The 22,900-nt window shown below is 46.1% G+C and overlaps 2 protein-coding genes across 3 annotated transcripts; both read right to left on the minus strand.

The window, feature by feature from the left end:
- Window positions 1–6,651: 6,651 nt before the first annotated feature.
- LOC125521507 (ribosome production factor 1) lies at window positions 6,652–12,814 on the minus strand. Of its 2 annotated transcripts, none has more exons than XM_048686564.1 (12): window positions 12,593–12,814; window positions 11,918–12,195; window positions 11,726–11,806; window positions 10,558–10,653; window positions 10,351–10,434; window positions 10,195–10,264; window positions 10,037–10,119; window positions 7,903–7,982; window positions 7,714–7,812; window positions 7,391–7,487; window positions 7,023–7,112; window positions 6,652–6,917 (listed from the first exon to the last, which is right to left on the minus strand). In XM_048686564.1, exons 2-12 carry the CDS (start codon window positions 12,167–12,169, stop codon window positions 6,879–6,881), a joined length of 1,071 nt encoding a protein of 356 aa, XP_048542521.1. In that variant the 5' UTR covers window positions 12,170–12,195; window positions 12,593–12,814; the 3' UTR covers window positions 6,652–6,878. The 2 variants fall into 2 exon arrangements, with proteins under 2 accessions (XP_048542521.1, XP_048542520.1); XM_048686563.1 differs by having other exon boundaries at window positions 12,561–12,814.
- A 964-nt stretch (window positions 12,815–13,778) lies between these two features.
- Window positions 13,779–16,670, minus strand: LOC125523326. Its single transcript, XM_048688372.1, has 3 exons — window positions 16,166–16,670; window positions 14,403–15,492; window positions 13,779–14,303 (listed from the first exon to the last, which is right to left on the minus strand). Exons 2-3 carry the CDS (start codon window positions 14,887–14,889, stop codon window positions 14,086–14,088), a joined length of 705 nt encoding a protein of 234 aa, XP_048544329.1. The 5' UTR covers window positions 14,890–15,492; window positions 16,166–16,670; the 3' UTR covers window positions 13,779–14,085.
- Window positions 16,671–22,900: the final 6,230 nt, after the last annotated feature.

Here is a 22,900-nt window from a genome sequence, read left to right on the forward strand (position 1 = left end):
GCAAATAATTCCTGGCGAGATTTGTTCGCACATGCGAAGGTGGAGCACCTGGTGGCTCCTAGTTCGGACCACCTACCAATTCTGCTACGTTGCTCGAAAGAGGAGCCAAGGCAGGATCAAGGGAGGAGGTGTCACCAATATGAGGTTATGTGGGAGAGGGATCCCACGCTTCCGGAGGTAATTATGAACACTTGGACTGAATTTGGATCAATGCTCAACCTTGGTGAGATTGCTTCTGGGCTAGGAAACTTGATGAAAAAGTTGCATGATTGGAGTAGGAAAAAGTTTGGTAATGTAATCAAGGAAATTAACAAGTCTCGCTCTCGCCTAGAGGAGCTAATGTCTATGAATGCAAATCGTAAGGAGATTAGAGAAGCAACTGACAAGATGAATGAACTCTTGTACCAGGAGGAGATGCTATGGATGCAATGATCACGGGTTGCATGGCTGAAGGAAGGAGACAGAAACATGCAGTTCTTCCATAGGAAGGCGGTTTGGCGCGCCCGAAAAAATCGCATCAAATCCTTAATGGATGCGGCAGGTGTCATCCATAGGGATCATGAGGCTATGGCGGCCATGGTTACATCTTATGAAAGGGCATTTCCCTACTTTATGTTTTGGATGATGATGACAACCCTTTGTGGTCTAATCGTGTGCTATATGTTTCAGGTTCTCGATACTTAGGCTTACATCAGATTGCTATTGCCTCTCGAAGGAAAAGATCAAAGACGTGTCCTCTACGCTTTTATTTTCTTTGGTCGTAGAGTACCCGTACTATCAAGAGGGAATCCTCATTAGGAAGCTCTGGGGGAATCAGTTCACGTACACTTTTCTCACCCTCTTTTTGCCTTCCTCAGGTGTGTGTGAGAGAGTTTTCCTTGCCTCTTCCCCTCTTTCCTGCTCACTGTTTCTGCCCAGCGGTTGTACCGCTCTCTGGAGCGGTTGTACCGCTGGGTCTTGTCGCTCACCAGCTTTGCTCGAGCGGTTGTACCGCTGCCTCCGGGCGGTGGTACCGCCACCATGCTCTGCAACAGCTGGGGCGGTGGTTCCGTCCATGCACCGCTCAAGCACCGCTCTCGCTTCTGGTTTGATGCGGTTCTTGGGCGGTAGTGGCCTGGTTGGTCTGGTCGTTCCACGATGACCGGTACCACCGGTGGTCCGAGCGGTTCTTCCGCTTAGAACTTAGCCGCCCAAGAGCTCAAGGCCATGCGGTTGTTCCGGCCAGGCACCGCCCAAGTACCGGTCAAGCTCCTGTTTTGATGCGGTGGTTGTGCGGTAGCCAGGCGGTTAGTCCGGTTATTTTTCTTAGCCGGTACTACCGCCCGCTTGTCCGGTTGTACCGCTTGGTAGGGTTCTGCAGTTACACCGTGAGTCCCGGTTGTACCGGGACGAGGACCGGTTGTACCGCTGCAGTGCAAAAAACACAGTAACGGTTGGAAATGTGGGTGACTATTTAAGGGAGCTTCTCCCACCTACCACTCCCACCTTTGACCTCTCTCACTCCACCATTAATGCCCTTCAAGCTCTCTTACCCGATCTCTCTCTCTAGCCACTCAAACTTGTTGATTTGCTAGGGATTGAAGGAGGAGACCTAGATCTACACTTCCACCAAAGGATATTTGCTTCCCCCATACTTTCTTGTGTGGATTTTGTTACTCTTGGGTGTTTGAGCACCCTAGACGGTTGAGATCACCTCGGAGCCATATTCCATTGTGGTGAAGCTTCGTGGTTTTGTTGGGAGCCTCCAATTAAGTTGTGGAGAGAGCCCCAACCTTATTTGTAAAGGTTCGGTCGCCGCCTTCAAGGGCACCAATAGTGGAATCACGGCATCTCGCATTGTGTGAGGGCGTGAGGAGAATACGGTGGCCCTAGTGGCTTCTTGGGGAGCATTGTGCCCCCACACTGCTCCAACGGAGACGTACTTCCTCTCAAAGGGAAGGAACTTCGGCAACACATCCTCGTCTCCACCGTCTCCACTCTTGGTTATCTCGTGCCTTTATTTGAGCAAGCTTACTTGTTTCATATCTCTTGCTTGCTTGTGTACCTATCCTGGTTGCATCATATAGGTTGCTCACCTAGTTGCATATCTAGACAACCTACTTTGATGCAAAGTTTAAATTGTTAAAGAAAAGCTAAAAATTGTTAGTTGCCTATTCACCCCCCCTCTAGTCAACCATATCGATCCTTTCATCTTATTTTGCGGACTTATTTTCAGCTGATGATTCTTTATGTGTGGACCCTGTGATTGATCTCATTAATCCTCGTGTTACTGACCTCATGAATGATGCTCTCTGCCTAGATTTCTCAGACAAGGAGATTGCGGATGCCTTGTTTCAAATTGGCCCCTTGAAGGCACCAGGACCAGACGGGTTCCCTGCTCGCTTCTTTCAGAGAAACTGGGCGGTGATGAGGGACCAAATAATTGCAGGCGTAAAAGAGTTTTTCCAAACGGGAGTGATGCCGAATGGGGTGAATGACACTGCTATAGTTCTCATCCCCAAGGTGGATAATCCGGAGAAACTGACAGAGTTTCGGCCTATCAGTCGATGCAACGTGATCTATAAGGTGGTATCAAAATGTTTGGTAAATCGCCTGTGCCCTATCCTAGATGATATTATCTCCCCGGAGCAGAGTGCATTTGTTCCCGGCCGTCTGATTACAGATAATGCCTTAATTGCGTTTGAGTGCATCCACTATGTACAGCAAGAGAAGGACCCAGAGAGGAGTTTTTGTGCCTATAAGTTGGATTTGTCTAAAGCTTATGACAGGGTTGATTGGATCTTCTTGGAGCGAATGATGCAAAAGATGGGTTTTGCTCGCCGTTGGGTGGACTGGATTATGGCATGCGTCACCTCGGTGAGATACACAGTGAAATTTAATGGAACCCTCTTGGATTCGTTCGCACCGTTGCGTGGGCTACGGCAAGGTGATCCTCTCTCCTCATTTTTATTCCTGTTTGTGGATGATGGTCTCTCTGCTTTGTTGAAGGATGGGGAAAACAAAGGTGATTACACTCCGCTAAAAATCTGCCGCAGAGCCCCGGGCGTCTCTCACCTATTGTTTGCAGATGACACATTGCTCTTCTTCAAGGCTAAAGAGGAGCAAGCTTTGAAAGTACAGGACAGTGTATTAATCCAGCCAAGTGTAGCGCATTGTTTGGTAATTCTTGTGCCATTGTGGACCAGGAGAAGGTGCGTGCTGTCTTACATATTGCAACAGTCACTTTTGAGGAAAAGTATCTTGGACTCCCCACACTGGAAGGTCGTATGTCTAGGGGGAAATTTCAGAATTTGCAGTCTCGTTTGATGAAGAGAATCATTGCTTGGGGCGACACCCTCTCGCTTGCTGGGAAAGAAATTATGATTAAAGCCGTTGCCCAAGCCATCCCCACGTACATTATGGGGGTTTTCAAGTTGCCGATGTCTGTTTGCGATGACCTCAACAGAATGGTGAGGAACTTTTGGTGGGATTCCACTGAAGGCAAGAGGAAAACTCATTGGATGGCATGGCCGAAAATCCTAGCTCATAAAACAAAGGGCGGTCTGGGCTTCAGATATTTCCGAGTGTTTAACCAGGCTCTCCTTGCTCGCCAGGCTTGGCGGCCGCTTACTAAGCCTAAAAGTTTATGTGCGCAGGTGCTGAAAGCTAGGTACTATCCAGATGGAAGATTGGAGGACACGGTATTCTCAGGAAATGCCTCTCCGACGTGGCAGGCAATACAATATGGCTTGGAGCTACTAAAGAAGGGCATCGTCTGGCGGGTCGGGAATGGCCAGTCCATCCGTATATGGCAAGATCGGTGGATACCGAGGGAGCTGTCGCGCCAGCCTGTCTCCCTCCGGGGCACATGCAGGCTTCGACGGGTGTCCGAGCTCCTTGGCCCGAACGGGACCTGGCGTATGGACCTGCTCCGGCGCCACTTTCTACCGGCATATGTTGACGCGATCGCCAGCATCCGCACTTCGTCACGCGTCACCGAGGATATTATCGCATGGGCTCCGGAGAAGAACGGTATCTTCACCCTTCGATCCGCCTATCGCTTTGCTATGGACGAGCGCGAGCGTCCATCGGCTTCAGCCACGAGCAGGGCACCGGATGGTCATCGCGCCATCTGGAAGATCATATGGGGGTGCCCTGCTCCCCCGAAGGTACGCGTGTTTGCTTGGAGAGTTGTTACAAATTCACTTGCTACCTGGGCAAACAAATTCTCCCGACACCTCGAGCTCACTAATATATGTCCCCTTTGTGGTGTGGAACGAGAGGATGGGTTCCATGCGTTCTGCAGGTGCCCACTAGCGAAGGAACTATGGCATGCGGTGGCCTTGGATTGGTCTATACCAAGCGTTGAAGCCATCCGGAACGCTGGCCAGAGTGGTCTTCACACTCCTAGAGCCGCTGGATGAGGTGACATGAATGATTGTGCTCATGGTGATGTGGAGGATTTGGCATGTGCGGAATGAAATAACACACGAGAAGAAACCCCCACCCACAGAAGTATCTCGACGCTTCCTTCAGGGGTATATCAACTCACTCTTATGCCTGAAGCAATACCCTAATGGAGATGTGGCCAAGGGTAAGATGGTGCTTAATACACCACTGATGGGCACTACACAGTATGCGCCTCCCAAGGAGGAGCGCGGGTGGGCCGCTCCGACACCTGGCAGCACCAAGCTTAATGCAGATGGGAGTTTCATCCCAGCGACATGAGCGGCTGGAGGGGGCATGGTCCTTCGAGATTCTCAAGGTGAGATCATCTTTAGTGCCAGCAGAGAGATACGAGCATGCGATAATGCGCTCGGGGCAGAGTTAGCGGCGTGCCGAGAGGGCCTGGAGCTGGCACTCCACCGAACGAACACACCCATTTTAGTCGAGCTTGATTGTGCGGAGGCGATGTCCATGATCACAGCGCGAGGACAGGACCGGTCGGTCCATCGCATCGTTGTTGAGGACATTAAGAGACTAGTAGCGACGGAGGGAAGAAAGGTATCTTTTAATCTTTGTTGTCGTTCGCAGAATAAAGTTAGTCATGAACTCGCCAAGTATGGTAGGAGCACTCCCCGCACCGCTGTTTGATTGCACTCTGGATTAGACCTCATTGTAAGCTTGGCTCTGGCTGAGAAGCCTCCGTGAGTAATGAGAAATCTCTTTTCACCCGAAAAAAAAAAGCAGTGCACAGGCATGTACGCGCAAGCGTAGTGGGCAGTAGCGAAATAACACGGAATTGATGGTGCGAGCATGGGCGCGCGCGTACGTTGTGGGCAGTAGCGCGACAATGTGGCGCGTGCCGTTCGTGCATTATCGTTTCCAAAAACTTCAGGGACTACTACTATATCATGTGTATCCGGGAGATATTTCTGCATGAGATCGGCACACGCCTGCCTGCACGTACGTGCGTGCACGGCCGTTCCTCCCACGAGCCTGTGGTGTACACCACACATTCTGCTGATGAGACTGTCATTTTCCAACGCATGGGCATGTACGGGCATCTCATGTACGCACGTACACACAACGTACGTACGCTCAGTTGCAGAGCGGCCAGTACCGTACGTAGACGGTCGGCCGAGTTAACTAGCGGCCGGTCACTTTCGACCAGCTCGATCGACCGGACTATCTCTCTCGTCCCAGTTGAAACATATCTTCGTGCGAGCTGTGCGTGGGAATTTCGTGCAAGTATCCAACTATCCATGGCCTTTTTCTTGCGTGCATTGACCGGTCCAACAAAGGACCAAACAAAGCCAGGACTGTTGCGGTGAGTAACACATGCATGCGCAGGCATGCAGCACAGCACAGGAAAGTAGCCACTGGTCTGTCTGTCTGCCCACAGTAACTTAATAGCCACCCTTGGACTCGCACAACCACCTTTCCACGCGCAAAAAGAGCAGCGGCGCCATTTTGTAAACTTTGGAGAGGCGGTAGGAGGAGGAGTAAAGTAACGGGAGCGGGCGGGCAGGCGGGCAGGGCTGAAGCGTTGAATGAGAATGAATCGGATAACATGGCATGCAGGGGGCCGGGCCAGGGGCAGGCCATGTGCCGCTCGCTCTACAGCCGCAGCAGGAGCAGCTCGTGACCAGCACAGGCAGAGGCAGGCAGGAGGAACAGGGGAAAGCAGCAGGGGGTGGCAATAATGCCGCACTCATCAGTCACTCACCCCTCTCCTTCCTCCAAGCAGCGGTGCACACGCACTGTCGTACGCCCCGGCCTGCACGGACGTACCCCCGGCCCAGCACGGCCGCCCCCTATAGCCCTACCCCTAGCCCCACAGCGCCATGTGTAGCCGTCCGCCAGCCTGCACCTCACCTCCCCCTAGTCACCTCAGCCAGCCCAGCCAGCGAAAAAATCTGCCTGCGCACCAACGGCAATCATAATTCCTTCCATGGGAGATTCATTCATGGGGATGCTGACCGGAGTGAGGCCCTGGGCAAGCAAGGCAAGGCAGCGGTGTCATGGCGCCGCTGGTGGCCATGGCTGAGGGGCCCCGGCAATGATAAGTTCTTGGACGCGATGAGATGGGCGGGGAGACGAGACGAGACGACGATGTGATCGTTCCTTCCTGCGGCGGTTGGGCGACAACGACCTTGTACAAGAGATTTATTCCCGCCATATCTCCCGCCGGATCGCATGTCGGGGTCGTAATTAGGCAAGAAATAGACGTGGAACATAACAAACTCTTTTCTATTGTCAAACTCAAAACTGATGAACTCATTTGATTGACGGGTACGCGGAATCGCTTTGAATCAGGGGTTCGATTCGGGTATGTCGTTGTTACACTGGCAAAGGACTCGAGCATGATATACTACTCTACAGCAAGTAATTTCCAAGGAACGGAACGGAACAGAAACAGAAACCAACTTTGTGGGTGAAGCCACCACGGCGACAAATCACAGGAAAAACCTTCTCCTGCTCGTGTCCAGGTCAGGCTGCAAATGGCAAACAAGGTTCCGGGTTACGTCACGGGGATTCATAATGTAGCGAGGAGTGGAATGGTGAGTGGATGACGATGATGATGATAGTAGTACTAGTACCTTGTGAACCCACTCGTACTCTCCGCTTTTGGTGTCGAAGGTCCCGTGTTGCAATGTGAGCAGCTTGAGGGTGAACCGAGGGCCACATTCCTATATCATCAATAAAGCCACAAATAATACTTGAGGATTACTAATAAAAGCGGACGAGGTAGAAAAAGATTGCTATTCTATAATGGGTTCCATCAGCAGTAGTCAAAAACCATCATCGCTAACAATGTAACGGGCAAGATAGTCAAGGTTTTGGAAAACAACCGTCACTATCTAAACATATGAAACATAGAAGGATTGCGAGTACAGGACTCGGTCCTTTCAAGGTTGGTCGATTACAGTATTGTGAATGAAAATTCTTGCAATGACATCTCAAGTACCTGAAGGCGACAGTTTATTTGCTTCTCAGTTTTGGTTTCACCCTTCGATTTCTTGTCCTTTGAAACGATTTTCTTTTCTTTCTCCTCAAAGATGTACCTATGGTGAGGATTGCAGATCATTAATACTCAAATGCTGAAGGTAAATTAGTATGCAGAATTACAAACTTGCGACACCGTTATATCACACTACGGCTTGCATTGCACATTTGCGCCTGTGGTACAACAAGTATATAACTATTGTATATCATGAAAACCATAATTTTCACATCTCCAAAACGGTAACAGCATGCTTTTGACTTTATTGTGCTTTCATATATATTCACCTGTGATGACGGAAAAATATATAGTCTCGCTGATTGTGGAAGGTCACAACTCGGCGGCCACGGAAATTTGGGTCTTGAGGGAAAAGAGATTGTATCATCCTGAATAAACAACAGGGGAAAGTAGACGTGTTAACAACATGAATATGAGGTCGTCCTTTTTTGTAAAAGGAGTGCATATTCTTGAATCACCTCCCAACACGATGACCAAGGCGCGTAGTAAAATTGTTCAACACCAACTCTGGCTTATGACTTGTAGGGTTCCCATGGTTCTGACATACAAAGAGAGATAAACCAAAATGTTAAATGAAGGAAATCTTGAATGGTCGGTAGTAAAGTTTCAAGTAAACTAGCTTTATACAGCAAATAAACTGCAAAATACCCAACACCACATATTATCATATAACAAGAGCACATAAAAATACAAGTATTGTGATTACAGAAATTTAGTGAATATCAATATGTCCTATCTGGTATTACACTTTTCAGCGTCCCATCAATCTAGAAGATCATCTGCATAGCCATGAACTGATGAGCCCAACTCCGTTGCAATAAGTACAAATTAAAAGCTGTAAAGCATGGCAAAATTAAAACAACGTGGATATGTCAGACAGAGACATGGACCAGTCTCTAGCAGACATGCCATATGACACTGAACATTGACATATGCAAATCTGTCTTGCGTAGACAAAAGTAACACGTCTAAGACAAACTAGAGACAGGCTATAGACAAGAGACAAGCTAGAGACAAGGAGGATGACCAATTGATGGCAACTTGACTTTTTCGTTCATGTTCAGTGAACCATTAGTTCAAAAGGTAAGCGGTGTAATATATGTATTTATGACATAACCGTTCCCAACTGCGGGTGCTATCTGAACCACGTGATCAAATTTGTAGACTTATTTTTTCAAAGAATCAAACAAAGACTTATTAACAAAAACATTGCACAGTTGATTCTAACACTTCTGCCTAACTACAAAGTACTAACACAGCAGGAGTCACATAGAAAACAGAGAACAATAGGATTGTCGAATAAAGCAATCCTCCTTCCAGCACATAGAATACTATTATAAATGTTTAATGCAGTTCGTTCTAACAAATCTAGAAAACGGAGAACAATAGGACTTTTTTCTAAATCTATAAAAACAAAAACAATGTTGTTATATGCAGCTAACAAGGTGAAGATCTTATACAACCTAGGACGAGCAGAAAGTAGCATATATATATTGATCTTTAGTCACTATAACATACAAAACAGTAAGCAAACAACCATCTTGTCGTAAAAAATCAATCTGACAAGATAAGCCACTTCACATTTTCTAAATTGCCACACAGGTTTGAAAACCCGGAAGAGGAAGGGGGAGGTTTTATGTCCTTCTATGCAGTACACAGAGGTTGCTTATGGGGTTACAATTGACAGCTTTAACACATCAAATAGTCATGCCAATCATATAAATATAAAAGTAATATGGGATTATCAGCACAGAAGATGGGTCCTTTCAACAATCAACTAGCACTAGCTTGCCCTTGTGCGCAATAGTTATTAGAGAGGAGAAATTAAAGGTCCCGCTCTTCACACAGCAACTAAATTTTCAAGAGAAGACAGCTTAGCACACAGAGCACAGCATTACTGCACTGTTCCCTTTGGAGAAAGATTATGCTAGGTGACTACAAAAAATGTTTAGTGGTTACTTGGTTAGCATGTTTAACAATACTAAGTAGTTTCATAGCAAGAAGGTAGAGGGAAGAGAAATGCTCAAGACTAGGGCTCAGTCATTATGACTGCTGAACTGCTAGATGTCAGTAAGTGATAACAATACAGCACTTCAACAAATTCTTCACAAATTTATGGGTCCTTATTTCGGTATTTCCAGTAAAAGCTCAAACAATTTATGTAAGTAAGAGACAGAGTATGCAGTTATGCTCACCAGTTAGACTAGATCTTGTTGAGTGACTAGTAAACCTCTACCCAAGAAATCCTTATTTCGGTATTTCCAGTAAAAGCTCAAACAGTTTATCTAAGTAAGAGACTGAGAGTATGCAGTTATGCTCACTAGCTGACTAGATCTTGTTGAGTGACTAGTAAACCTCTACTCAAGAACTATGGATTGCAAAGAAGACATAAGGAAATGCACACAAGCAAACAAAAATGGAAATCACATGTAATAACTTGACATGAAAGAAGATACTCCCTACGTCCCATAATATAAGAGCGTTTTTGACACATTTTTTACACTAGTGTCAAAAACGCTCTTATATTATGGGACGGAGGGAGTACTAAAAACTACGGTGTTAATATTAGTATAAAAAGTACAGATATAGTACCTTTATATCCTTCCGCAGAACGAGCTTGGATAGCTTAAAATGTGCAGTAGGGCCCTCAGGTAGGTTGATGATCAGCAGCGCATCTGTTACACAAATGCCAACACGAGATGTCAGAAACAAGAACATTAAAAAAGACAAAAAAATTGATGAATTCTAACCAGGTTCCCGTCGATTTGTGTGGACAACCATGACTGAAGTGAACTCTCTGTTATTTGCATATTCCACAATCTGACAATAACAGTGTGTTACTATGGATATGAAGACATAACTAACTGGACTAAATGAATGGAACATAACATGAGAACTCATCATACTTTCTTGAGGTCATAAGTTCCTCTATTAACATATTGAGCATTTGGAATCACTTGCATTAACTCCTTAATAAAAGCAGGTCCTCTCTGTCAACATACGGAGCAGAAAGTACAACGTTAGATAACAAAATCTTGTTACAAGTTATCAAATTATCACAGATTCAGAATATCGAGCACAGAATCAGTGATGAGGAGGTAAAAAATGCATACCCCTGAATTGAAGCGGCATGTGGTAATCAATACTTTCGGGGTTACTACTTGTTTAAGCACTGCATTGAATTCATCAGCATCATTCCCTGCAAACAGCTGCACACAGGAACTATTATTACAACATATGCAAACCTGTTAGAGCAGAGACACTAGCCTAAATAAGCATTCGTCCACAGAGAATTACGTAATAGATATATCAGAGTCAAGACAGTGGTAGTGATCAAAATATAACATGTCCCAGCAGACCTAACAGAGATGCTTAATGCTTTCATAGTGTATTTCACTGACATTGAAGTAAGAAGTCAGCAAGATGATCAGAAACATACTGGTTTTTGTTCTAAAGCAATGAAGAGTATTCAGCAACTACGACAGCAGCTATAAATATAACTGTACAGTATTGACAATGACAGAAGAATGTGAATGTGTACATTGCATCATAAAAGAAATTTGTCGATTGTAATGACACCCACTATAACAGCATCACAAGCATAGCAAATCTAAGTTCGGACCTGTTAATTAACAATAACTGCTGTAATCGTTCACCCAATATACATAATTATAAGTGCTATATTACTGAACATCTGAATACTACAGAAGAGATCTGTATTATTAACATGCTACTACAGAAGAGATTCTGGAAATCCATAAGTACTGTATTTATCGCAATGCAATGGCACCATAAATACAATTAAGCAGTATATGTGCCGTGTTAATGTTATAAAACTGACATGTGTACAGAAATTGTGCAGGTTAATAACAAGAATTAAGATAATACTGCAGCACCCAATACACAAATTCTGACCAAAATCTCCAGCACCCAAATGTTTGCTTTTACTTGTGCTTGAAAACAATCCACTAAGCAAGCAGCCCAGTCAACGAATGGTAACCATCCAAATGCACACCTAACATCACCCAGCCATATCAAAGAAAGAAATTTGTGCCTCCAACCTCATGTCCATATCAACTCTCTCATATTTAGTCGCTATCAGAAACAAGAGGCTACTAGTTCTGCTGTTCTTGTAAACCAAACATAGCATAAGCACCCTTAGATTCGATGTTTGGAACTCTGACTAGCGAAGCCATTTAAAATCTGCAATCATTTCAATACTAGAGACACCAGCACTGATTAAGCTGATAAATTCAGCAGCAGAGAAGGCATTGTACGAACCTCCTGGTCGTCAGGCCGGCAGACGGTCTCGTCGGGCTCCCTGGTGTTCTCGATCGTCCGGGGCACCTGCTTCTCCGGCACCTACAAACACCCAATCACGCCCAAGGACCGTCAGAATCCATCCAGAGCCTCGCGCTCCACGGGAAATTCGTTTCTGGGGAGGGGAAGAAGGGGGGAGGAGAAGACGCCTGCCTCCTCGCCGAGCTCGGCGGCGCGCTGGGCGGCCTGACCGCGCTCACGGCCGAGCCTGCGCTTCTGGGCCTTCTTCTCGCGCTTGAGCTTGGCGTACACCTCGCTGCGCTTCTCCTTGTTCCTGATCTCCGACGGCAGCGGCGGCGCCGGCTTCTCCTCCTTGGGCCTCTTGTCCCTCCGCCCCCTCCTCTCGCCCTCGTCCGCCGCCTCGTCGCCGTCGGGCTGCCTCCGCTTCCTGTCCTCCCTCGCCATTGCCTTCACCGCCGTTCTAGGTTGTTCTGCGCGGGGATGACATAGCAATAGATCAATATATATGGTCCAGCAAGCAATTGCATAGCAATCTGCAGCAAGCAATCATACAACGTAGAGCACAAAATGCAGCAAAGTACTCATCAATAAATAAATAGCCACCGTACAGGAACACATGACGATGTGCGGCAATGCTATCAAAATTCCATCCGCTGCACATCAACATACAACGATATCTCAAGCAACATGCATCGCCCCATCAAATTTTCATCCACTTTACATCATCAATATTAGACAACAATATGACAGAGCAAAAAAAAAAGTCCATCCTCTTTCTGTGTGTACAGGAGGTGGGGGAGGGGAATGGGGAGTGGGAGGAAAGGGGAGCGGCCACCTTGGAGAACGGAGGGAGGAGGTCGCGGCCACCTTGGAGAACGGAGGGAGGAGGTCGCGGCGGGGCAGCGGGCGGCGGCCCTTGCTGGTTCGGTGGTCCACGCGAGTTGTTGAGGCGGGGAGGCGGAGGGAGGAGGTCCGGCGAGCAGTCGCGGAGAAGGAGGTCGTGGCGGGGAGGCGGGCGCGGGCGCGCGGCGGCTAGGAACCCTAGCTGCCGTTCGGGTGTATGGGGATCGAGCAGGGGTTTTCTGGACGAAACACAGCCGGGGGTTTCTAGGGCACCGCGGCGGCGGATTTGGTTTTGGGCCGTGCATCGATGTCGTGGGCTGATGATATTGTCTTTGTAATTTTATTTTTTGACTTGTTTTTTATTTATGGTTACTAAAATTTGTCTACTGTGAAGCAATAAAAAGAATCTCTACCCCTAAAATTTGTATGTAAACCAGAAGTACCGTTATTCCTGCTAGATATTTTGGTTGCATCCCTTATATCAACCTTTATTAGCATATAGGAAACCTATATTCATCGCTATCAACCTTTGTTAGCATCTTGGCTCGGAGATTTAAATACAATACTTACTCATTTAAAAACTAAATTATTTTACTTCCGTCAGGTTAGTAGCACTAGTTATCTCTCTTATGAGCTATGCCATAGAGGAAACTAAGTTATTTAATGATGCACACAATTTTTTTATTGATATCCGTTGATTGCTGGAAATTTCCAAAATGGTGCGCATTACTTATGTGTCCTCAGTCCTTTCCAAAACGGAAACTTCAAGCACACCTCTGTCATCGTTCATGGTTATCTTTAATTTCTTTCCATCAAATGCCATCTTCCTTATGTTGTATAATGCACATTTATCCTTGGCCCATTTCAAAATTTTAATTCACCTATATATAAGCCACTATATCTATGTATTTAGGGACTACTTAGTGCGACTAAGTAATTTGGAAACATATCGACCCATTTATATGCATCAAGGGAGGCACTTCTTAGAAAAAACAACTGATGGCAATTAAAGACGTTGTGTGCGCACCTCGAGGGCCACTCTCTCAGTTATTATATAATTGTAAAATGTTTGTTGAATATGAATATCATGTTGTGATGGTCCTTTTACCATGCATGGTTGCATATTGAAATAGGCCCTTTCCATTCATGGTTGTATGCTGAGATAGTATGCTTACATGTTAAGAGATAATAATTGGTCAAAAATACCTATTTAACTATATAAGATTTATAGCGGCAATAGCGGATTAGTTGACTTATATAATTACCCAGACACCAACATAATTTATACAAATGCAAGCCCACTCTATTTTGAAAGCACCCTCTTCCGACTCTGACACAAAACCTGAAGTCATGGCTTAGTTGCAACAATCTACTACTCCACGACAAGTCTACTTATTTGGGATTCACGCTACATCTTTGCCAGGTTTATAAGTACACTTTAGTTACTGACTGGTAGGGCCTTGAACGAGAATCAATATCAAAATGGTAGACAAAATGACCATGCTTCAAGCCCTCACTCAAGGTCTATGCTTCGTCGATGATGTTTCTAGCTTTGGCTTCTTTTGCTTCATCATCGGTGCTTCCAGCATCAGTTTTCTCATTTCGCCCTCGCTGCTTCCAGCATCACTTTCTCCTGATTCCCTGTCACTGCTTCTAGATTCACTCTCTCCTGATTCCTCATCAATGCTTCCCATTTCATTTTCTCCTAAACCGGCCACGTTCTCAACTTGTCCCACTGATAAAAAATATATCAGTTACTAACTATTAACACGTTCTTGCAAATAATAACTAGTAGTACTACAATAGACAACATAGAGGTAAACGAATTACATACCTGGTGGATTGTAGAAGCTAAAATAGGGGAACAGAGCCCATGGATGGTTGAAAAGACGAAGCTCGCTCGTGAGCTTCTTCGGCCTTAGTGACTTGAGATCAATCATGTAGGTGCCAATATTTGTGGTTGCGAAGATGATAGCCGTTCTTTCAACAGAGCCAACCAACTCAGTATGTGAGATCATGGGATCGCTTGCAAGGAGATGCTTCTTTAGATCGATGACTTCAAATTTTTTCCACGTTGCAACCTGGTCGTGACAAACCTCCCTCCAGTACACGGAGAGATTGAAACCATTGAGCCTCGCAATCCCCAGTTGGCCGTCCTCCGGCGCAATCAGGGCATGAGAGTCATAGCGGGCGCTTTGGATCTCAAACGTCGGCTCAATCTCTGATAGGCAAGACGTTCCCAAGTCATACTTAAGTACACCAAGACGAGCATCGTGCATCAAGATAAAATGTAGCGCGCCTCCGGAGAGCACACCGGGCATCCAAGAGAGACTGATATCACTCTCAATAAAAGCCTAGGTCAAGGGAGGTCGGGGCGCTCCAAGTACTCGTCTCCGAAGAATACACGATCGCCGTGGCCACCTTCTCCTCATCAAGGCCGATGGAGACCACAAAAAATGGGCCCGATTGGCAAGCCCCATGGTCGCAACCGTCAACGGCACAAAGCACAGCTGCACATTCATCAGTATTCCAATTTTCGCCTCTCTGTGGTGCTGGTAGCTCCCTAGTGTTGCCCGTCATGGGGAACCAGATAACCCAATCTGAAAATAGGACACGGCCGTGGCGGCAGTCGACCACATTATTGTGTTTAGGGTGACCATGGGGGATAAATTTGGTGATGGGGATGAAGGGGTCATTGCAGAACCAACTATGGAGAAGTCCGAGCATAGGTGGTGTATTATGGAAGGCTCGATAGCGGCCGAGGAAGCCATTGTCGGAGAGGAGGCGGCACCACAGTTTGCAGACGAGGGATGCACGGACGAAATTCTCAGGCTCACCAGGCGGGAGGCGGATGAGGATTGCCTCTACGATTTCTTCCACGTCCTTGATCTCCAAAGCATCTTCCATATGGCTGGACCGGCAGCCTGCGGGTGTTGGCACCAAAACACATAAACTGTTAGCGAATATTCTCATATGCCTCCAAAGGCCTATAAAATGCTAGCCTATACAACTAAAGGTGTTTTAAATAATGGTGGAGATACTCATGAAAGCAAAGACCTTACGAGCCGTTTTTCTAAAACACCTCAGAAACACACAATGGAGGCATCTTCAGAACGCCTACAAGCATAATTTGTGGCATTATAAAGAATGCCTCAAAAGTTCAAATGTGGCCTTTCTCCGGCCGCCTCCAAAAAAGTTTTGTGGCGCTTTTCAAATTGCCTTCAAAACATTTTTATGGAATGTTTGAAGAATCTATATAATAATAGACAAGGAGAAATGCCAAAAGTTGTCAAATAGTTTATTGATTTAAGATAAGATCAAGTACACTAGATAACATGTAGGGATGTTCTATATATAAATGCCAAATGCCCCCGCAGATTGATTACCAATGTGTATATATAGCTTACTCCTGGTGTGCATTTTTCTAAAATGAACAGAAGGCTCACCATACATAGAAGGACACAACGAACAAGCTCAAATTTCAACAGGACAAGTAGCACACTCCATGATGTTATAGCAAAATGATTCTTCCCGTAGACCATCTAGCACAAAGAAAAAGCGAAAGTAGAATGAACTACAACAATTAAGGGACATTACCTCAAACACCTTGTGTGCACTATGGCGTTAGATCAACAGCAACCAGGCATGGGTATGCTTGGCGCGGGTAGGATGACCCCTGATTTGTGTGTGGCCTGGTCCACCTTGCTCCTCCTCCGCTCTGACGCCCAGATCTCCCCTCTACTTCACTACGCCCACTACAATCCCACCTCCGAGACCGGGGACAAGAGAAGAAGAGGTGCGGCGTGGGATGGCAGTGGAGGTCGCGGCGGTCACGAGGCTGTGGCGGTTCCAGCGTAGTACTCCCGTGGCACAGGCGGCCCCGGTGGCAACGAGCCGCTCGACGATGGGTAGGATGGGGATTTTTGTTGTGTTCCTGTTTTGAGGTGGGGGGAAGGGAGGAGGTCCGACGAGCAGTGTAGGAAGAGGAGGTCGCGGCGGGGAAGCGTCACCGACGGCTTGGCACGCGACGGTGGAGGGGCGGCGGCGGCTAGGAACCCTAGCGGCCGCTCGGGTGTATGGGGATCGAGCAGGGGGTTCTGGACGAAACACAACCTAAGTGTCTAGGGCACCGCAGCGGCGGATTTGGGTTTATGAGGAAGATCCGTGTGAGACTACCGGGCCGTGCGTCGATGGCGTGGGCTGATATTGTCTTTGTATTTTTTTTCCTTGTTTTTATGGTTACTAGAATTTGTGAACTATGAAGCAATAAAATGAATCTCTGGCCCTAAAATTTGTAAACCAGAAGTACTGTTATTCATGCTAGATTTTGTTGTTGTATCCCTTATATCAACCTTTATTAGCATATAGAAAACTTATATTCATCGAGGTTAGATATATCTCTTCTATTAACCTTTGTTGGCATCTTGGCTCAGAGATTTAAATATAATAATTTGAACTACATTATCTTACTTCCATTAGGTACAAAACACTAGTTATCTCTCTTATGAGCTATGCCACATAGGAAACTAAGTTATTAATGTCACACGGAATTTTCGTTGATTCCTGGAAATTTCCAAAATGGTGTACATTACTTATGTGTCCCCAGTCCTTTCCAAAAATGCAAACTTCAAACACACCTTCGTCATCGTTCATGGTTATCATTCATTTCTTTCTATCAAATGCCATCTTCATTTTGTTGTACAATGCTCATTTATCCTTAGCCCATTTTAAATTTTGATTCACCTATATATAATCCACTATATTTATATTTATATATTTAGTGATTGTTTAGTGCAACTGAGTAATTTGGAAGCATATTGAGGCATTTATATGCATCAAGGGAGGCCCTTCTAAGGAAATACAATTAATGGCAACTGAAGACGTTGCCTGCGCACTTGCGAGGGCCACTTTGTTAGTTATTATATAATTGCAAATTGTTTGTTGAATATAAATATCATGTTTCGATGCACCTTTTACCATGCATGGTTGCATATTGAAATAGGCCATTTCATTCATGGTTGTATGTTCATATAGTACGTTTACATATTAAGAGATAATAATTATTGCAAAATACCTATTTAATTATATACGATCTATAGAGTAATATCGGATATTAGATGATTTATATACTTACCCACACACGAACATAATTTATATGAATGCAAGCCCACTCTATTTTGAAAGCACCCTGTTTCGATTCTGACACAAAACTGAAAGTCATGGCATAGTTGCAACAATCAACTACTCCACGACAAGTCTACTTATTTGGGATTCAGGCAACAACTTTCCAGGTTTATAAGTACACTTTACTTACTGACTGGTAGGGCCTTGAACAAGAACCAATATCAAAATGGTAGCCAGAATGACCTTACTTCAAGCCCTTGCTCAAGGTCTATGCTTCATCATTGTTGTTTCTAGGTTCGGCTTCTTCTGCTTCATCATCAGTGCTTCCATCATTAGTTTTATCATTTCCACGACACTGCTTCCAGCATCATGTTCTCCTGATTCACTATCACTGCTTCCAGCACTCTCTCCCGATTCCTCATCAATGCCTCCCATTTCACTTTCTCCTAAATCAGCCACGTTGTTAACCTGTCCCACTGAGAAAAATATACTAATTACTTACTACTAACACCTTCTTACAAATAACAACTGGTAGTATTACAATAGACGACTTAGAGGTAAATGAATTACATACCGATTGGATTGTAGAAGCTAAAATAGGGGAATAGAGCCCATGGATTGTTGAAAAGACGAAGCTCACTCATGAGCTTCTTCGTCCTTAGTGACTTGAGATCGATCATGTAGGTGCCAAGATTTGTGGTTGCAAAGATGATAGCCATTCTTTCAACAGAGCCAACCAACTCAATATGTGGGATCATGGGATCGCCTGCAAAGGAGATGCTTCTTTAGGTCAATGACTTCAGATTTTGTCCATGTTGCAACCTGCTCGTGGCAAACCCCCCTCTAGTGCACGGAGAAATTGAAGCCATTGAGCCTCGCAATCCCCAGCTGGCCGTCCTCCGGCACAATCAAGGCATGAGAGTCAAAGCGGGCGATCTGGATCTCAAACGGCGGCTCAGTCTCTAGTAGGCAAGACGTTCCCAAGTCATACTTAAGTACACCAAGATGAGCATTGTGCGTAAAGATTAAATGTAGCGCGCCTCCGGAGAGCACACCGGGCATCCAAGAGATACTGATATCACTCTCAATAAAGCCTAGGTCAAGGGAGGCGGGGGCGCTACGATGATGACCCACGAGTATAGGGGATCTATCGTAGTCCTTTCGATAAGTAAGACTGTCGAACCCAACGAGGAGCAGAAGAAAATGACAAGTGGTTTTCAGCAAGGTATTCTCTGCAAGCACTGAAATTATCGGTAAGAGATAGTTTTGTGATAAGATAAATCGTAACGGGTAACAAGTAAATAAAGTAACTAAGGTGCAGCAAGGTGGACCAATCCTTTTTGTAGCAAAGGACAAGCCTGGACAAACTCTTATATAAAGCAAAGCGCTCCCGAGGACACATGGGAATTATTGTCAAGCCAGTTTTCATCATGCTCATATGATTCGCGTTCGTTACTTTGATAATTTGATATGTGGGTGGACCAGTGCTTGGGTGCTGCCCTTCCTTGGACAAGCCTCCCACTTATGATTAACCCCTCTCGCAAGCATCCACAACTACGAAAGAAGAATTAAGGTAAACCTAAGCATAGCATGAAACATATGGATCCAAATCAGCCCCTTACGAAGCAACACATAAACTAGGCCTTAAGCTTCTGTCACTCTAGCAACCCATCATCTACTTATTACTTCCCAATGCCTTCCCCTAGGCCCAAATAATGGTGAAGTGTCATGTAGTCGACGTTCACATAACACCACTAGAGGAAAGACAACATACATATCATCAAAATATCAAACGAGTACCAAATTCATATGATTACTTATAACAAGACTTCTCCCATGTCCTCAGGAACAAACGTAACTACTCACAAAACATATTTATCATCAAGATCAGAGGAGTATTAATTATCATTAAGGATCTCAAAATATAATCTTCCACCGGATAAACCAACTAGCATCAACTACAAGGAGTAATCAACAATACTAGCAACCCACAGGTACCAATCCGATGTTTTGGGACCAAGATCGAATACAAGAGATGAACTAGGGTCTGAGAGGAGATGGTGATGGTGAAGATGTTGATGGAGATTGACCCCCTCTCGATGAGAGGATCATTGGTGATGACGATGGCTTCGATTCCCCCCTCCTGGAGGGATGTTTCCCTGGGAGAACAGCTCCGCCGGAGCCCTAGATTAGTTCTGCCCAGGTTCCGCCTCGAGATGGCGACGCTTCATTCTGAAAGCTTCCTTCTGATTTTTTTTCCAGGTCAAAACACACCATATAGCCAAAGATGGGCACCGGAGGCCTGCCAGGGGGCCCATAAGGTCGGGGGCGCGCCCTCCACCCTTGTGGCTGGCTGGTGGCCCCCCTCTGGTCCTTTCTTGGCCCAATATTTTTTATATATTCCAAAAACATGCTCCGTGAAGTTTCAGGACTTTTGGAGTTGTGCAAAATAGGTCTATAATATTTTCTCCTTTTTCAGTCCAAAATTCCAGCTGCCGGCATTCTCCTTCTTCATGTAAACCTTATAAAATAATAGAGAATAGGCATAAGTATTGTGATAAAATGTGTAATAACAGCCCATAATGCAATAAATATCAATATAAAAGCATGATGCAAAATGGTCGTATCAACTCCCCCAAGCTTAGACCTCGCTTGTCCTCAAGCGAAAGCCGAAATCGAAAAATACGTCCGCATGTTTAGAGATAAAGGCGTCGATAAAATAAAATACGGACATGAGGGCATCATGTTCATCTTTAGAACAACAACATATAATGCCATATAATTTCTTATGATAAAGTAACAATTCATTCAAAAAGTAAAGTATGAATCTGAAACTTCATTGAAAACTAACAAACTATGACCTCAGCCATTGAAGCAATTGCAATTTATCATAACATCGGAAAGAGTCAATATAAGAGCTTTCCAGCAAGTCCACATACTCAACTATCATTTAGTCTTTCACAATTGCTAACACTCACCCGATATTTATGGGTCCAAAGCTTCAATCGGACACAGAGAAAAATAGGGGCTTATAGTTTTCGCCTCCCAACCTTTTACCTCAAGGGTAACGTCAACAATAATACTTAAGAAAACCTACATCTTAGTGGATATATATATATATATATCCACTAAGATGTAGGTTTTCTTAAGTATACCAACACATAGTGCTTGCCAAAGGAAAACGTATAAAAAGGAAAGGTGATGATCACCATAACTCTTGTATAAGGATGTAACGCCCCGAGACCGTTGTGCCAGGTGTCCTCCAGTTATTCGTTGTTGTTTGCCTTGTCTTTGCTTGCGTGTTGCATCTTGCCATGTCATCATCCACATTGCATCATCATGTTTTCAAACTTGCATCCGTCAGGGTTTCCCCAGTTCCGTCCGTTGTCCGTTCCGAGCCCAACCACACTTGCACGCGCCTGCAGCATGTCTGAAATAGTATTTTTATAAGTGGACGGAAAATGTTCTTGGAATGGGTTGAAAGTTGGCATGTGGTCTTATTATAGTGTAGATAGACCGATCGCATTTGGAGTCCGTTTGACGCCCCAACGAATAAATGTAGCGGCAATAGTAGCCGGTCAAAACGTCGGACGTTTTCGGTCTCCGGAAACAGTCGCCGGGCCTCCCTCTCTTCTCTTCTCTCAGCTCGAGACCGTCTACACAGCTCACTACCTACCGTCAGGCCTAACCTAGGCTCTCTCGTCAGTCCGCGGACCTCCTCGCGCGCGCGTCCTAAAGTTGTCCCGGACCCGACCCGGACAGTCGTCACCGTTGGATCCGGATCATCCCCAAACATCTACAAAACGTCTCCGTTTTGTTAATTGGACTTCCTAACATATTTTTTTCTCGACCGTCTGATTTCGATCGGAGGGACTTAGTAGCTCCTAACCTATTTCCCCTACCTATATATGAGCCTAACCCTAATCATAGGATGTCCCATCCATCCATTCCGCCCGCCGCTGCTAGCCCGCCTGGTCTCCTCCTTAGCTTCCTCACCGAGCCAACCACCATCCATCCCGATCCACCCCCTCCAAACAGAGCCTCCGACCGCCTTCCATGCTTTCCGCGCCACCAAAAAGATCACCAGCAGCAGCAGCCACCAGGCCATCCGCGTCACCCTACCCCTTCTTCCCGTTTCCTTCTCCTCCTCTCTCTCACTCCCCGTTGTCTCGCCGGAGCAAGCACCCGAAGCAAGCCAGGCCCTTCTTCCCCGCGCCTCTGAGCCCGTCCGGCGCCGCACCCGAGCTCCTCCCGCTCGATCCAGGGCATCCCCCACACTGTCGGACCCCTTCTCCGCCCGCCTCGTCGCCAATGAGCCTCACCACCATCGACGGCCGAAGCCCCAAAAAACTCGTCGCCGACCCCCTGCTTCTTCGGCCCCAGTAGGAGACAAGCCGCCGCCGACCTCCATTTCGTCCTGAGCGCCGCCAAGCCAAGTCCGACGCCCAAGTGCCGGATCTAGTCGAGCTCGCCGCCCCTCGCCTTCGTGCACGACGTTCCCGTCCCTGCCGAACCTGTCATCGCCCCTGCCTCCTCTGCATCGGTCTGCTACGCGAGGGAAACGAGCACCCCTACGTTGACTTCTCATCGAGACGCTCCAGCCGCGCCAAGTCCGTCTCCAGCTGCGCCGGAGCCGCTCCTTCTTCCGCCCCGCGAGCCTGCCAGCAGCCGCCGCCGTTGACTCTGCCTTTGCGTTGCCTCCTCTGTTCTGCGCTTGTTCGAGCGGCGAGGACGAGCGCTGGTGCGTATTGGCTGCCCCCTTCGCATCGCCTTAAGGCCCAGCCGCCCACTTCGCCAGCCCGAGCCGCCCAGGCCTGCAGCCACCTCCACTGACCTGGGCCGAGCCGGTGAGCAGCCCAGCCACCGAGTGCTCTATTTAGGCCCAGTTCCAGCAGATTCGGCCCGATAGGGTTTTTTTTCCCTGTTCTGCGATTTTGTTCTTTTCCAGAGTTTACCAGTTTTACAGAAAAGTCCCTAGACAACAAGCATATAATAACTCACAACCGGTGCATCATATTAAAACAAACTTAATACGAAAAATGCTTAGAATTTTATCTAGTTTCATAATTTGCAATTTTCATCTATGTTTAAAATGTTTAAACTATTGTTTGCATGTATTTTTCTCAAATGCCATGTTAAAATGATTTATTTCATAACTAATTAACCGTAGCTCCAAACCTAACAAACTTTATATGTAAATGGGGTGGA

The sequence above is a fragment of the Triticum urartu genome, chromosome 7, assembly GCF_003073215.2.
Source record: "Triticum urartu cultivar G1812 chromosome 7, Tu2.1, whole genome shotgun sequence".
NCBI classification, from domain to species: domain Eukaryota; kingdom Viridiplantae; phylum Streptophyta; class Magnoliopsida; order Poales; family Poaceae; genus Triticum; species Triticum urartu.

Bases quoted from the DNA above. Each gene is read 5' to 3' on its own strand.
- LOC125521507 (XM_048686564.1), bottom strand. From the start codon at position 12,169: ATGGCGAGGGAGGACAGGAAGCGGAGGCAGCCCGACGGCGACGAGGCG. The intron at 11,807-11,917 runs GCAGGCGTCTTC...GGGTGTTTGTAG, and splicing joins CCGCCGAGCTCGGCGAGGAG to GTGCCGGAGAAGCAGGTGCC. The intron at 6,918-7,022 runs GTACTAGTACTA...TGCCATTTGCAG, and splicing joins AGTACGAGTGGGTTCACAAG to CCTGACCTGGACACGAGCAG.
- LOC125523326 (XM_048688372.1), bottom strand. From the start codon at position 14,889: ATGCCCGGTGTGCTCTCCGGAGGCGCGCTACATTTTATCTTGATGCAC. The intron at 14,304-14,402 runs GTATGTAATTCG...ATTTTTTATCAG, and splicing joins TAGCTTCTACAATCCACCAG to TGGGACAAGTTGAGAACGTG.